Here is a 16,396-nt window from a genome sequence, read left to right as displayed (position 1 = left end):
CATCACGAAAGAAAGAGGACGGCAAATAAGGAAAGAACAAAGGAAAGTTAAAAGGAATTAGAATAGAGCATAGGTACAAGAAGAATAGAATAGAAGGTAAGAAAGAAGAATGGAAAGGTGGAAAGGAGAAGGAAGGTAATTAAAAAGTATGTTTGGAAAGAAAGGTAGCAAGAAAAAAAAGAAGTAAGGAATGAAATGAAAAAGAGAAATGCGCAAAGCAGAAACGTAGAATTCTATATGAAGCTGTTAATGCACCATTTTGAAGACGTTCTGCAAACTTTCCTCAGCAATACAATTCCGTCAGGCCTTCATATAAAGGGCCAGAGTCGCTCTCTTTGCTAGACACATTTCGTGTGGGTGAAAGTGGTGGGTTTTATTGTTCTGGCTACTCGCCTGGGGCCGGGTATTCAAGGCCTGACCCCGGATGATATTACTAAGCATGGAAATCTCGGAAACACACGACTCGAATGAGGTGAGTAGTAAGAACAGGACCGGATGCTGCTTCGGGAAAGAGACAGGAAGTGAGAATTTGTGAATGCGCAAATCGTGCCAGGAAAGGCATTCTTATTCATGAACAAACGAACTCGGTGAACCACAGCCCGTGAAACTATAGTGACTCACTGAAAGAGGCAGCGTGACACAAAACATCTGGGGAAATACCACGCCATTTTGAAAAGAAAGAACCTCCTACTGTATTCTTCCAATTGTATTTACAGGGCGCGTGCTTCCCCTGCTGATGAGGTGTTGGGGCCAGGGGCTTGTGAAAAATGAAGCACTGCACAGCACACACACATCTGACAGATTCCGGGTCTCCCTGCGGGGTCAGTGCCAGCCTCTACCTCGGGACAGTGAGGAGGGGAGGACTGTCTCCAGAGTGCAATGTTTTGGGAGGTTTGGGCTGGCCTCAGACTCCATGAGCAGCTCACAGAGAGGGACTCATGGAAAGGGTCTTCAATTTTATTCGAACCAATGAAAGACAGGACTCACAAGGGGCCCTGTCCCTGGTACCTGGCTCTGACCAGCATGCGCACTCGAAGAGTCAGTCTTTGGGACCAGAATTGTCTGCACTTTGGCAAGAAGAAAGGAATGGCGGTCTGTCAGAGAAAAGAGTGTAAAACTGAGGGCTTCCGTTTCAGAACTGTAGAATTGGAAGTTGGAGAGACTCTTAGTCCTCTTGGGAAAGGCGGTACACTTGAATGGGTCCAATAATGGTAGCTTCTGCACCCTGTGTTGCAAGGTACCACCTGAGCTCTTTCGATACCCGAGAGGAGGTCTTACCGAGTACCCATCATTGGAAGGTACCGGTGACCCTCTCAAGTGTCCATCCTTCGTATCAGTACACAAGTCCTAAAAAAAGAAGTAGGGGGACCAACCAAGTTAGGCAGTATGCAAGTGAGATCATTGCAGATGACATCACGGCGAGTGACATCGCATGTGGCATCCCAGGAAGTGACATCACCACCCATGCCCTCACAGGAAGTGGCATCACCAGAAGTGGCATCAGTTCTTAACAGCTCATGCATACGTTTAGCAGTTTTATTAAATTAGTAAATTTGAGTGCATTATGAGATTTAACAAGTGAGATTTTGCGTTGGGGATGGGCCAAAAAAGTGACGCAACCACTACACAAATCTGGGCTGCAACTTATATATTTTTATTTTTAAACCCAGTCACAAAGTAATTGCCACCTAGGAGAAATGTTGCAGTAAATCTGTTCTGCCCTCACTGTCTTATGTAACATTCTGTAGTGCTTAATTTGAGTTGGTGATTTCCGGTACCCAGCACTGCCACTTAATTGCTGGCACCAGCAATTAATTGCAGGAACCTGCACTTATGACAGCTGCCACATGGTGGCGCTACTTGTGAAGCTAATATATGCCACCAAAGCCATTCTTAAAGCTTTGGCGCCCTCAAACAGTCTGAATTGTCACACTTGTAGAAGTGTGATGGTTAGTATGTGTGTAAGTACAGTGGCAATGTCTGGTGCAAATTGCGGTGGCCTCCTGTCGAGGGCTATGGCACTTTTTTTTTTACAAGTTAAGCATTGACATCTACATTGATTTACACATATATGATTTATTGCCCATGCTAAATGTTTACTTGTGATGTAAAGCACTGTGACACCCTGTATTCGAATGAGTAGTGCTATAAAAGAAATACATCAAAGTAGTGGTATTTAAATTGTTATTTAAGTAAATACTGGTACAGATCAACACATCTGCCATCCTTACATTACATACATATCTCTTATATACAGGCGTGAACAAGGTCAAACGCATACCTCTCTTAATTACCTGTGAAGTGAAAACTAGCTGTGAGCCATTGTTTCTCCTCCATTGCATTTAGGTATGGGGCTCCAGATAGCTCCCAGCCAGGATACTCGAACAAATAGAGACCTGATGGCCCCTTAACTTTGGCCTTTGTTTTGGTCCATCTGGATTTTAAAATAAGAACGCCCCCTCCCCGCCTGCATGTTGCTGCTCGAACAAAAACAGACAATGTGCAGGTGCTGCTGAAAGTGTCCCAATGTTTGAAAGCAACACTGGGATAAATTCTGCATATGTTAGTGAGGCTCAACTTCTTGGCAAGGTGGACGGTGTCCAACCTGTGACAATAGTGGGTGGGCGCCGTATACCCGCACGTATCCCTGACTTGTGCCCTGCTTCTTATGATCACCAGTATGAGTACAAAACTTACCGGGTCCATCCAGGTACTGGGAAAGGGAGAAGCGAAGTCTAAGAACTATGGTCTCCGTCCGTAGCACCTTCCAGGCTGTAGAGACTTCCTCCTGTAGAAACAGAAAGTAAGGACCTGGCGTCAGAGGAGGAATGATAGCGGGAGGCAGTTGCAAGATTGCAACAAGTCACATTTTGTGAAGCAGTACGGTGCCATATTAATTTCTCTGTTTTATGTGGTGAGCATCAGATAAGCACTCAAGCATCATTGGGTGACAAATCATTTTCAATTCTCAGCCTTCCAGACCAGTAGCCTCCTCACTGTCGCGAGGAAGAGGCTGACATCATAAGAATGATGGGAAAAGATCTTGTTCAAGATGTGTGTTTCTGACCCTAAATCACTGTAATCTGCCCCAGCAAGAGTTCCTGCCCTGGTGCAACTAAAACAATGCTGTCAGTCTCTGATAAAATAATTGGCCCTAGATGCATGAAACACGGTTCTCAACCTTCTCTACCAATATGTTTTTAGAAAAATATATTTTTATTAACATTTCAGTGATATACAATTCCATTCCAAGCCCAGGTATTAGCACAAGGTAGGTTTCAGTCCAATGTGTGCATACCCTTTCTGTACAGCGATAGCTTCACCGTGCAGCAAACCATGATTACTTTGTCAACAGGAGATCATATCGAGCACAATTGTATCAGACTGAATGAAGAAACAGTTAACTAAATGAACAAACTCCTCCATCATTCCTCCCCCCACACTCCAGTGCTCCATCATCTACTCATTCTGCCAATAAGGAAAACTCCTGACCTCACCCAGGAGTCCCGCTGTGAATGTCCATAGTTGTCATGGGCAGTCCATTTCCTCTGTCCCCTCCATGCCTGGCCCCTGTCCTAGTGAGTGTGCATGGACGTGGACATCAGGGAGCACCCCAGGCACCCCGGCAGCTGTATCACCAGGAGTGACCGTAGCACGTGCCCTGGTCAGATTTTGTATCACAGTTCCACACGACAGAAGGTTGTCAATCAACTTCTCATCTCGCCGTACTCACCTTATATGCACCTCTTCGCTCCCACCCATTCAATCAAATCTCATTGCCATTCTGCCGCCGGGGGGATTTGGGCACAACCATCTGTTATGTTATGTTAATGAAACTTGTAAAGCGCACGGTCAGCAGAACCTCAGTTTAAGAATAGGCTTGCCCGAATAACCAGGTTTTGAATGCTTTCCTTAATTCTAAGTAGCAAGATGTTGATCTTATTTGAGTGGGGAAGGCGGTCCAAAGGTTAGGGGCAATGGCTGAAAAAGCCTGTCTCTTCCTCCTGAATTTAGGAATAGACATATAATTCCGGTGGGCAGAACATACTGAGCTTGTAGGGGTGTATTTATGTAGTCGGTAGGTAAGAAGAGAAGAGCTTTTATTATAGAAGGCTGCGAATGTGATACATGCTACTTTAAAGGTCATTCTTGGTTCTACAGGCAGACAATGGAGATTTTTCATGAGTGGAGTGAAATGACAACGTTTAGGTTGCTCATGGGTAAGACGTGCTGCCCGGTTCGGAACGATTTGGAGACTTTTCACAGATGTACAGCATGGTAGATTGAAACTGTGCCTTGGATTCATGGGTGTTATCGAGCTTAAAAAGTAATTGCATGTCGTCAACATAATAGTAGATGACACAATTCATTTTTTTGAGATTGTGGACCAGAGGGTGAATGTATTTCTTAAATAAGTGGGGGGATGAAGATGATCCCTGTGGAACTCCACAGCCAAAAATAGAGTAAACAGGACCGACTGTGACCGGTCTTACAGGATGATATGATCCAATCGAGTGCTGAACCCTCAGCCTAGTGGCCTCCACACAGTCCGCCAGGATGGAATGGTCCACTATGTCGAAGGTCGCTGAGAGATCAAGGAGGACCAGCGCCTGAGTATGGCCGCTATCGAATTCCATGCGCAAAACGTCCATCACAGAGAGTACGACTGCTTCCGTTGAGTAGGCTGGGCGAAAGCCAGCCTGATCGGGGTTCAAAAATTCAGAGTTTTCTAAAAGGTGCAGAGGTGGTGTGCCTCTAGTATTTTTACTAGGCAAGGCAGGAGGGAAATTGTGCAGTAGTTTTTTAGAGCGAGAGGGTTTTCACTATGTTTTTTCTGAAGGGAGATTACTATTACTTCCTCAAATGTACTAGGTACTATACCAGAGGTTAAGGTGGGCTAAAACAGGATCTGAGATGACAGAAAGAGCGGACTGCAAAGTTTTCGGGGGGCAGGGGTCCTTAGGAGATCCGGACTTTACTTTAATCAGTAGGTCTGTGAAGGCTACCTTACTGATTTCTGGAAATGAACATATTGGGATCTGGTTCATATTGTCAGGAGTGTTCATGTTAGATAGAGACCTGATAGTTATACACCGCTTGGCCAATGTTAAATTCAACAGTGCCAATTTCCTGAGGAGTTTCCTATATTTCTTTTCAGGTATCAGGCCTAAGAGACATTGCTTTAGCCCAAGGGAGACCTCCCATCCCGTGGCCCGATGTAATTGCCCCAACACCTTCTCCCAGTAGCACATAATATGGTGGCTGCGCAGCACCACATAAAAAAAAGCCCGGCTGTACGCTTCGACAGCTCATGCATCCTGGGTCTCTAGTGGAATATGTAGTATGTAGCTTCTTAGGGGAAAGGTAAGCCAGATGGACAATATTAAACTGAATGAGCCTAAATGGCTTATTGACTGACACCATACACACTCCCCCGTGTACCCTGGCCCACTCCTTTGCTGTAACAGGCTCATCGCTAAACTGTTGCCAATCTTCCTCACTCTTCAAGGGCTTTCCTCCACCTATATGCATGAACTACGACAGCCTCAGGACAGATACTGACAGCAAGACTACGTGGAGAAGAAAAATACCAATCTATTCTTTATATAAGCTTCTATTGTTGTACAGGAATTTGCATTTCTATGCAACTTTTAATTCCATTGCCTTTAGATTATTTTGTATTTCTGCAATAGTGGTAAATGTTTTTCTGTAATACCATCCACAGATAAGGGATGAAATATGAAATGCAAACTTAAATACATATATCTCGCAGGGCACGAGGTGAAAGGGGAAGGAAGTGGAGATGTGGTTTGAGGGCTGTAACAGAAAAAGTGGAGAGTTCAAGTTCTTTCATGAAGGCGTATGTTGTGGGTCCCTTTCTTAGATGAAAGTGGGGACACTTCCAGAAGTCTGAAGTGTAGAAAAATAAGGTATGTCTTCTTATTCACCCTTTTCTTGCCTTCGGAATCTCCAGTTCCATCAGGTTGGGGAGAGAGGCTGCAGGCAAGGCCAGAGAGGTAATTGTTTTCAGCTACATAGACCAATATTTTGGTGTGGGTCACAGATCCAATGATGCACATCCATTTAAACTTGATGAGAGCTGGCACATGGAGCCAACAAAAATATTTGTGAGTGGCTAGGGATCATTAATATAGATAGCCAAGTAGGGCATAAAGGCGCATTCAAGTCCAGTGAGCAGGGTAGGAGAGAACGAGTGATTGCATTTTGGATTGCTTCCCTGTCAAAAGTATGCGTGGCTTATTTACAAGGTCAAATACTGTTATCTTAAGGAACAAATCAAGTCACTGCCTTTTATCCAGGTGTCTCTTACCCATCAAATCCCATTGCTTTATATTCACCTTTGAAGTATTGGTCTTTCAGGTTTTTTTAAATTTAAATAATGTTATTGTTTTTAAATGTTATACAGAGAAAGAGGAAAAGCATAACCAAGAACATATCAGTGGAGGAGGAGTAATACGTTGAAATCGTCAGTGCTAAATAGAAAGCCAGTGGTGCAGCAATCACAGGTTCATGGTGCAGAGGGTTCTGGAATCAAAGGGGCTTTGTGTGGTGTTCACTGTTAGGATGCAGTGAGATACTTCTCTTTTCCGTGATATTGTTGCGTTGAGGAAGTCGCATAGAGGAGTCCCGATTAGTTTCAATGGTGCATGCATCAGGTTGTTCTCAGTCAGTTGATTATAGAAGTCTGTGAATATGACAAGCTGCATTCCACCATTGTGAGTAGGAAGGTGCATCTGAGGTTTTCCATGATGCTGTGATTTATTTGTAAGAATGTTTCTGTTTTGTTTAATAAGAATTTGTTCATCCACCAAGAAATTCACAAACGTGCTTTGCTGTTTAGCCTAAGAAGTTAATCTTGAGTTTTTCTGTAATTAAATCTCTTCTTAGGAACTTTCCCAAAGGTGTTCCTCTATTACACCTATGCGCCCAGTGCTCTTAATCACTATGACCCTCTACGTTATGAAATGACTAACGTTTTATTTCATATTGGTCACATTTGATCGAGTCATGTAGGTAGCTCGCAAGAGTCTATGAAAACTGAACTAATTACCACCTTTCTAAAAATATTCCTTCATTCTCCGGTTTGGAAAAGATTAGGCTAATACCGAGTCTCCCGTTTTTGAGCAAGAACCTGGAGAGCTGCCTGCGTTTACACCTGACCGCACTCTTCTTGCAGAAGGATGTCCTGGAATGTAGTATTAAGACAGGAGTACTAAGATCCCTAACAACTTTGTGTGCACACAGGATGGAGATGATCAAGCCTGATGCTGCTCTTGGGCCTATCAGCGACCTTGGTCAACACTTGACCTTCTAGGGTTGGTAAACTTCCTGTTGCCATCAATAGGGCTCATGGGTCGAGAGCTGGCCTTGTTTCCGTTATTCTTTGCTAGAAACTCCGAAGTGGTTACGTTGAGTGATTCCTTTTCTGCCTAAATCCCTAAACCTTATGGCATCTCCAGGGGTTTAATTCCTGTCCATTCTTGCGCAACTCATATATGACACTTCTGGGAGAGTTACCTAAACACCAACTGCAGCTATAGTTTTGTCATCTTTGGAAAATGTCAAGCACAGAGTTGGTTTTTTTGTATTGCGATTCCACCTGTGATGATACATTTTGTCCCACTGCCCCGTCAAGATTCGCCCTCAAGTGGCATGTCAAAATGCCATAGCCCCTCCATATAATCAGGGGTTACCAGGCATGTCGGTAACTCCTACCTCTCAGGGCTTTACCTCGAACTCAGAGATCCAACCTACCAAAGCCATTATTTCAGCCCCTGGAATTCGGAATGCCTGGTAATTGAATTAGAGACACCGGCCAGAACTGATGCCCCCGAATCGCCATTTTCACTTACTGGCCTTCTCAGAATGGGCACCAAAGCGTGAAACAGCCTGACTACCATTTGGGGGGGTTCTCATTCCTCAAAAACACCATGTGTCATTGTCTCAAAGGGCCCTGGGGGTGGGACATCTTGTCCGAGTACTATAAAGAGTCAGTCTCTGTAAAAAGGTACAATCCATGCTGCTCCTTTGAGTGGTGGCTGGTGATCTCTGACAACAGTGGGGCTCAAAAGTAATAAGAGAAGGCCACTGGGCTGTGTAATGACATCATTGGATTGATAGGAAAATGCCAGGTCTTTTCCCTGTTTGTTTGTTCTAGCACACCCTGCAGATGTACATCCTCTCGACATACGACAGGGAAGAAGGAGGACATTTCCTCTATCAGTCCGAAAAATGTCATTCAGCAGTTCTGGAAGGGTTGCAAAAGGTAAAGCATTTGACCTTTCTTCTCATCAGCAGCACTGTGTGCTTTTCGATCTGAGGGCACACTGCCTGACAGCCACAGGTCCACGCCTCTCTGGAGAGCTCTCTAGTCAAGATGTTTCATGACGTTTTCACAGTTATCAGAGAAACTGCAGTAAGAGAGCCGCACCCAATCACAGCGCGGCCTGCTGTGGAGAGGCTCTGGAGCACTGGCAGAAGGGTCACGTGCCCTGGTCAGAGGGGAGCTCTCCTGGTGTCATTCAGAGAATAGTGGCTGGCCGCCTGCCCTCTCCGAGTCCGGCGAGGCAACGACGATATAATGTATTATAAATCGCATATTTCTCCTGCTAAAATGTTTATTTAGGAGACTGCAAACTGGGAGGGGGCAGAGCCCAAGCGCCCTTAATAAGGAGGGGGCTGCCCCTGTTCACCTTTATTTCTACAGAGTGGCGTGGCCCATGGTAAATGAACCATCCATTCCTCAAAAGTGACAGTCTGCTAAGTCTCCACAGTGATTTGTCCCTCAGAATCACCTGACAAGAAAAATCTAGCTAACTGCATCGGAGAAGAGGCTACAAAGGCAGTACAGTAAAACTGTTCGAACATTTCAATGACGCATACATTTTAAATCACTCTCACGGCAAGATACCCAATTACCATGGCAACGACTCAGGATTGCAATGGAATACAGTAAGCACGCCAGTATAGGAAGTAAAAAACATAATTTACACTCTAGTAATACTACCACAGCAGAAAACACAATTACAAGGTAATACATTATGACATAGTACTGGGTGAAGGATTACAAGGTATATATCCATCAGCTATGCCATAGTGCAGCGTTCAAGGTTCCGGCCTTTCACTTCTGCGATGGCACTGGTTTCGTAATTGCCGGATAACAACCCATCAGTTACACCATTTTCATGCATGTCAGTAAAACACCCCAGGTACACCATGATGCTGGATACAAAATGACTGAGTAAAAACATTCCACTATGCCATCGTGTTACATGCAGAATTGTAATTTAATAATCCTGTGGATTTACAATGGTAATGGACGCAGGAATGCTAGGTAATAACCAGCCATATGTATCATGTTGGGGGATATAGGACAGCCAGAACATAACTTGTAAATATTAAAGTGTCGCTCAAGTGCTTTCGACTAGATGTTACTCACATCGAGGAAGCTGATGTTGATGTGCAGGTCGATATCGGCATCGTCGATGGTGCCATACTCTCTGAGGACAAACAATTGGATTTTAAGGGAAAGACAGAGATTTGGTAAGATACAAGGCTATGGTATCGAAAAAGTTTACAATGAAAAATAGATTTAAATGTACAAAGAAAAACAAAATTCAGACACAAATATATACAACATGCACACACTCCAACTACACAATAAAGAGAAACCCCACTCTGAAACAGACATTCAAATTATACAGAAATTCAAACTCCTCCCTATCTTCATCGCAATTTTGTTTCCAATAGATTGCCAAATATCCACTGTTAAAAATGGTGTTTCCGGTTGGCTAGGGTATGCACCTAAGCCAGGGAGAACCCACCACTGTAGTCAGGGTAAATAAGTTACACACACAAGAAAACCCCTGCTCACCCCCTTGGTAGCTTGGCACAGAGCAGTCAGGCTTATCCCAGAGGTAATGTGTAAAGTATTTGTATACACACACACACACACTCAGTAACACAGTAAAAACACTACAAAAGGACTTTACACCATTTTAGAAAAATCAAGATATCACTTTTTTAATGATTAAATTGAGTATAGCTCTTAGAAGTCAACTATAGCTCCAACCAGAGCTATTTAGTCGTGGTCGACGTCAACAACTCCACAAAGTCAGTCCGAACTCGATGGAGCGAGGGCCAGTTATGGAATCAAGCCAAACCCAGTACAGTACCTTAGAGGCGTCGTGAAAAACAAAGACAATGAAAAACACACAGGAGGCTAGGCGTCACAGAGGCCAGTGCAGCGTTGGTTCCTCACTGTTGCAAGGGAGGTGAATCGTGGGATCGTTAGTGCCAGGCAAGGGAGGTGATACATTAGTTCCTTACTACTGCACGGGAGGTGATGCTACAGTTGCTGGTGCAGTACCTCGGTTCCTTACTGTGGAGCAGCGTCGATGAAGTGTCGAGAGTCAAGAGAGTAACAGGGGGAGGGAGGGAGAGGAGGAAGTGGATTATGTCTCCCCTTGCAATTCACATAAACAAAATGGAATCCACTCTGGTTGTTGTAGTGATCCCTACAGTGGTGGGGAGCACACAGTGTTGTTTTAAATACCCCTCACACACCAACAGGCCCCTTGGTGTCATGCTTCATCATCGGGGTCTTCGCACCCTTCTACGGGATGCGGCGTGCTGCGACTCACGATTACGTAAGAGCACTGATAGTGGACTATGTGCAGGTGTGTGTGAGGGAAAACAAGTGTGAGTGGTGAGGTGAGTGATGGTTAAAAGATACCTGGCTCGTAGGAAAAAAAATAAAAAGTCTTTATTAGGCCCTCGGCTGGTATCGGTAAAAAGGTGCAGGGTGAGGTTGTCTGTTACTTATTAAGGTACGTCAAACTCGAAAGAACGTCGACATGTTTCGGAGTTAACAACTCCTTCTTCAGGACGAGGATGTGCACAGTTTTATTTTTTTTCCTACGAGCCAGGTATCTTTTAACCTTCACTCACCTCACCACTCACACTTGTTTTCCCTCACACACACCTACACATAGTCCACTATCAGTGCTCCTACGTAATCGTGAGTCGCAGCACGCCGCATCCCGTAGAAGGGTGCGAAGTCCCCGATGATGAAGCATGACACCAAGGGGCCTGTTGGTGTGTGAGGGGTATTTAAATCAACACTGTGTGCTCCCCACCACTGTAGGGATCACTACCACAACCAGAGTGGATTCCATTTTGTTTATGTAAAGTGTCGAGAGTCAAGCCGTGAGGCTTAAGTTTCCACAGTGCCGATATCGGACCAGGCCACAGGCATCGGAGCAGTGCACCACAGACTTCAGTGGTGCGGTGCTCAGGACTCATGTAATGACAGAGCTTCGGTACCGCTTCATTGTTGTCGGAGCCTGCGGTGCAAGTTGAGATCGGTACGTTGAATGGGACGTCAGCGGCACACACGTCAGACCTGCAAACAGATGCAGGTTCCGAAAATCGATTGGCGTCGATGCCTTGGATTCTTCTTAGTAGCACCCCAAACTCACTTCCAAGTGCCCAGGAACTTAAATTTTAGCACCAATTGGCAAGTAAGACTCCTCAGCAGAGGGTTCAGGAGGTTGCAGGTGAAGTCTTTGATGGCCCTGAGACTTTTTAACAGAAGGAAAGCTCAACTCAAGCCCTTGGAGAACCTTGGATGAAGGATGTAGAAAGCAAAATCCAGTCCTTTCACTTCCAGGACAGAAGTAACAAACAGCAGGTCAACACAGCATTGCAAACAACAAAGTGGCATCCCCTCCTGACAGCTTTCCAGCTCTTCTTCCTGGCAGAATGTCCTCAACCCATAAGTGTTGAGTATATGGTGTCAGAGGTCCAGTACCTATACCCATTTCAGCCTTTTAAGTGGGCAAACTTCAAAGGAAATTTCTTTGTAGTGCATGAAACCTTTCCATTCCCCGTCCTGGCTTCAGAAACAATAAAGGAGTGGAGACTTCTTTGTGTGAGGACAGGCACAGCCCCATTCAGGTGTCAGTGTCAACTCCTCCCACCACTCTAGCTCAGGAAGTCCCATCAGTCTGATAATGGGCCATGAGGATATGCAGGGCCCACCTCATCTCCTTTTGTGTGACTGTGTAGAGTGGATGCACAAACAGCCCACTGTCTTCCTGACCCAGACATGTATTCAGAAACAGGCAGAGGCACAGATTGAGTAAAGTAAGAAAGTTCCGATTAATCAAAATATGTGTTTTTAAATTGTGAGTCTAGAGACTCCAAACTCCAATTTTCTATCTGCTCCCAATTGGCAGACACACTTGTAAGATGTTACAAGGCAGCTCCAATGGTAACCTATCAGAGAGATAGGCCTTTCTGCAGTGAAAAACTAACGTAGTAGTATTTCACTACCAGGACATGTAAAATACATCAGCATATTTCCTACCTTTTAAATACACTGCACACTGCCCATGGGGCTACCTTGGGCCTACCTTAGGGGTGCCTTACATGTAATAAAAGGGGAGGTTTGGGCCTGGCAAGTGGGTGCACTTGCCAGGTCAAAATGGCAATTTAAAACTGTACACACAGACACCGTTGTGGCAGGTCTGAGGCATGTTTGCAGGGCTACTCATGTGGGTGTCACAATCAGTGCTGCAGGCCAACTAGTAGCATTTGATTTACAGGCCCTGGGCACACAGTGCACTGTACTAGAGTCTTGCTAGTAAATCAAATATTCAAATCATGGAGGAGCCAAATATCATTACACTTTAGACAGGAAGCACTTGCACTTTAGCATTGGTTAGCAGTGGTAAAGTGACCAGCAAAAACATATTGGAGCGCAGAGTCAAAAACAGGAGGTCAGAGGTAAAAAGACTGGAGAAACTACACCAAAAGATGCCAGGTCCAACACGTGTCCCCCTAAGCTGAAAGTGGGGAGAGTTACACAACTTCTTGTGAGTTCTCCTCACGAAGACAGATGAACCTGGAAAGACCATCAGTGTTGGCCTGTTCTATTCCAGGGTGAGTTCTATGCCAGCACCCACTGTGCTTCTGGTTATTCGCATGTCAGTTACCTTGCTCAGATCCTGCGTATTTTAAGGTATTGCCTTGTCCATTGTGCTGTTCATATTAGACATAGCATTCAATATCTTCTCGTGGTCAAGATCTCCTGCATGTCATTCCTTCAGCCTTGTAAAGTAAGTGCTCAATTGTCATGTGTCAAAATGATGCTGTTGTTCGGTGGGTCCTGAATATACCAATGTAATTTGTCTACCTTTGTACAAAGAAACATAAATAGGCTAATTTCCTGGATAGCCTTATGCCCATTACCCTATACTGTCCCCATACGCTGAGTCGTTTATGACTGCTAGGCAATGCGCGGTCCTTGTACAATGGAAGATGAGCAATGCTATACCTTCCCCGGTCCTGCATAGTTGTCCCTGGATAGCTCCTAAAAATCTTCCTACCCTATACTAGTAACTGGAATATTTGAACCATTCCCATTTTCTTATGCAATAGGCCATGAATAACCATATGGCATACAGAGAACCTTTCACAGTAGGTCAAGCGGAGCCTATGTCAACTGCCCATGCTCTTTACCTGCTCAAATTAATCAAGGCTCTTTTACCTACATTACTTTGAAAGGCAGAGTAATTCTAGTGACAGTTCTGCTGCTGCCATGGATTGATCTCCTTGCCTCCACATATCCAGGGCTCTCTAAAGAACATGCTGGGCACCTCCAGCTTTTACTGGATAAGAAATCACAATCCATTTTCAAATTGAAACCATGGGAACGCCTATCCAAGGCCTTCCAGGTACGCCTCGCCTCTAGTGTAGTCCTGAACCCTCATCCTGATCGACAGGGCCAACTGGAAGCAAAGATCAATACAGCTACAGAACAGGATGTATGAATATGTTGTACCCGAAGTTTACAATCTCTAATTGGAAATGTACTTTCAGGCCCTGGTTCAGGAAAGTCTTTTTGTGGGAATATTGATGTGGCCCACGATGCTGTCTATGGAATGCACAGAAACTGGCATCAGAAACATTGAAGATTATTTGGCCTTTGTGGTAAATTTGAAAAGGTTAGTCATCCAGCATATGCAGCCCATTATTTGATACCCTGCCTTTGCGTAATCACTTCACCGAATGACAGCAAGCACTATGAAGCAGCCATGTATACAGACTTACATTAACAAAATCAACTTGCACAATGGGGGTGTTTATTATACTGTACGCATAGAGGAGCATCATAAATTGCTTTTGTCATTTTCCTCTCCCCGGACGGTGGGATACTGACAGCCTCATGTTATTTCCTGGTATTCCAACATTGGGTTCTGCATACTTTCAAATATGTGCCAATTTGCAAAAATATCCCCGGATTATCTCAATACCCTACCCATTGCCAAGGGATGAAACTTGGCACTCACGTGGAAATGCAGGACACACGTATGAGTGAGGGGGTACATCTGTGTCATGTGCACACTCTACACAATAGATGAACTGATACATTATTTCCTATTTTATTATTCAAACTCTATTATTATATTCGGTTATCGTTGTCCATTGCATAACTAAAGACAATGAAACTGCGCTCTCCAATTAGGTTGTAGAATACCTGTAAATGAGGTTATCCAATAAATCACCCATTGGATAGTTGGATATATTCACCTTCTACATATGTAGCAGTGGGAAATCCTCAACCAGAATATCTACCCATGCTTAAAGGGCTCAGTGGATTATTCCAGTCTGGTTACCCATGGATATGGATTCTCCCGTGTTGCAATCTTTATCAAAACCAGGAGTTGGCTGCATATCTGTCCGAATTGAACTATCTATCCAAAACAATTTAATGGATTATACCCCTACCAATGTATAAACTCTAAATGGATGGATGAATTTCTTTTACAAACGATATTATAAATAGACATAGGAGAGCCTGGATAACAAATGTCTTTGTTCCACACTGATGCATAGCTGTGAAGATCCATAATAATTGCCCTGCACCGACCAAATGGATGGTTGAGCACAACCTCCTGACCCATGGATGGCTATGCCCATGGTGATTTCTCTCTACATACCCTCTGATCACTGCAGATATGTCTGCATATACAAAGAGTGACACAGAGGACTAATATTTCTCTCCATTCCCAGTGATGCCTGGGTATTCCTAGGAAATAATGGGTATCTCATTCAACATTCTATGATGACTGGATATCCAGATGCTGATATCTCACACCACACAGAATGCCTATAAGCCCTCTGACTGTGTCTCTGCCTTTGATCCTGTACAGTGCTTCACTGATTTTTAGCCAGGGTCGCACTCTACAAACATCACATACATACACACACACACATGTGTGAGGCAAAGGGGCCGGTGTAGGTTCAAAATAACACCACAGCTCCTCGCCAAAGACGCAACAAAGCGTTCTGCTCTGTGTTTGCCTTCTGGGACGAGTCTATCCTTATTAAGGGTCACTTTTCCCAATCAGGTCCAGGTAAATCGCCTTGCGATCTGTTATGTGACTGTCTACTACTTCTCAGTGAGTTATATACTTAGATTTTAGTCACTGAGTAGTGTAGGTTTGCAATACTAGTTCCTGAAGAATTGGCAATTTATCCTTTTGGACAGCACGAGGCAAGAAACATGTTGACCACTATCTACTACTATGTGTTGAGTTGAGCTCAGGGAAGATAATTATATCTAAATTGAGCACCGCGTTTTAATTTAGGGTAGAGTGCTCTTTTTCATTAAATAAATTGACATTTGGCATCACAATACCTATTTTAACCTGTTTGGTGCTGCGGACGGCCCCTGGCCGTCCCACGTAAGGGTGGGTGTGTGCAGAGAACGGCCGGGGGCCGTCCGAACCCCGCCCACTGATTAAAACGCCTGCACTGAGGAGGAATTTGCGCCGGGTTCAACGGGTTAAAACACTTTCAATCACTACACTACACTACACAACCCACACATCCTCACTTCACCATACAACATCCGAAAGAAGATCTCTGGCAAAGAGCCCTCTAGTGGGTGCCTGTGGAGCATTACATCGCAGGCCCCACGAGGAGCAAGCCCAAATGATGAAGCATGACACCTCTCTGGTGTGTGCGGACACTTGCTCCTATATGGAGCTCTTTTTTCTGCCAGGAAGTCACAGAGACATTCTTGGCAGGTTTAAATACTCTCATGGGTAGTGGCAATAGGTATTCCAAGGTGAGGTTTGCCTAGGAAAGTTTGGAATTGTCATAAACATACTTTTGTGGGTATTCCCAAAACCCTCATCATTACCCTTCCACCCTGGAAACGGACTGAGATCTACTCTGGCACATGGCTGGATCAACTTGCCTTCCAGGGTAGAAGGGGAAAGGTTTTTCTCCACAGGAAAACAACATTTCCAAGATGGAGAAAAATAGAAAGTGTGTATTTGCTCAGGGGGTTCAATTTTTTCTT

The 16,396-nt window shown here is 44.5% G+C and overlaps 1 protein-coding gene across 7 annotated transcripts in view; it reads right to left on the bottom strand.

Annotated features, from left to right (window-relative positions):
• PARP6 (poly(ADP-ribose) polymerase family member 6) overlaps nt 1–16,396 on the bottom strand; it is a 345,720-nt gene that overhangs the window by 240,443 nt on the left and 88,881 nt on the right. For all 7 annotated transcript variants that reach the window (XR_013609848.1, XR_013609850.1, XR_013609849.1 and 4 more), the window contains exons 5-6: nt 9,461–9,521; nt 2,698–2,788 (exon numbers count right to left, since the gene is read on the bottom strand). Coding sequence is in view for 4 of the 7 variants with exons in the window: in XM_078685023.1 (XP_078541149.1) it covers nt 2,698–2,788; nt 9,461–9,521 (152 nt within the window). In the remaining 3 variants the exon portion in view is untranslated. The remainder of the gene's footprint in view (nt 1–2,697; nt 2,789–9,460; nt 9,522–16,396) is intronic.

This window comes from Lissotriton helveticus, chromosome 3_2 (assembly GCF_964261635.1).
Source record: "Lissotriton helveticus chromosome 3_2, aLisHel1.1, whole genome shotgun sequence".
NCBI classification, from domain to species: Eukaryota; Metazoa; Chordata; class Amphibia; order Caudata; family Salamandridae; genus Lissotriton; species Lissotriton helveticus.
The sequence above is the reverse complement of the archived record's forward strand: the minus strand, read 5'-3'. Positions and strand labels throughout refer to the sequence as shown.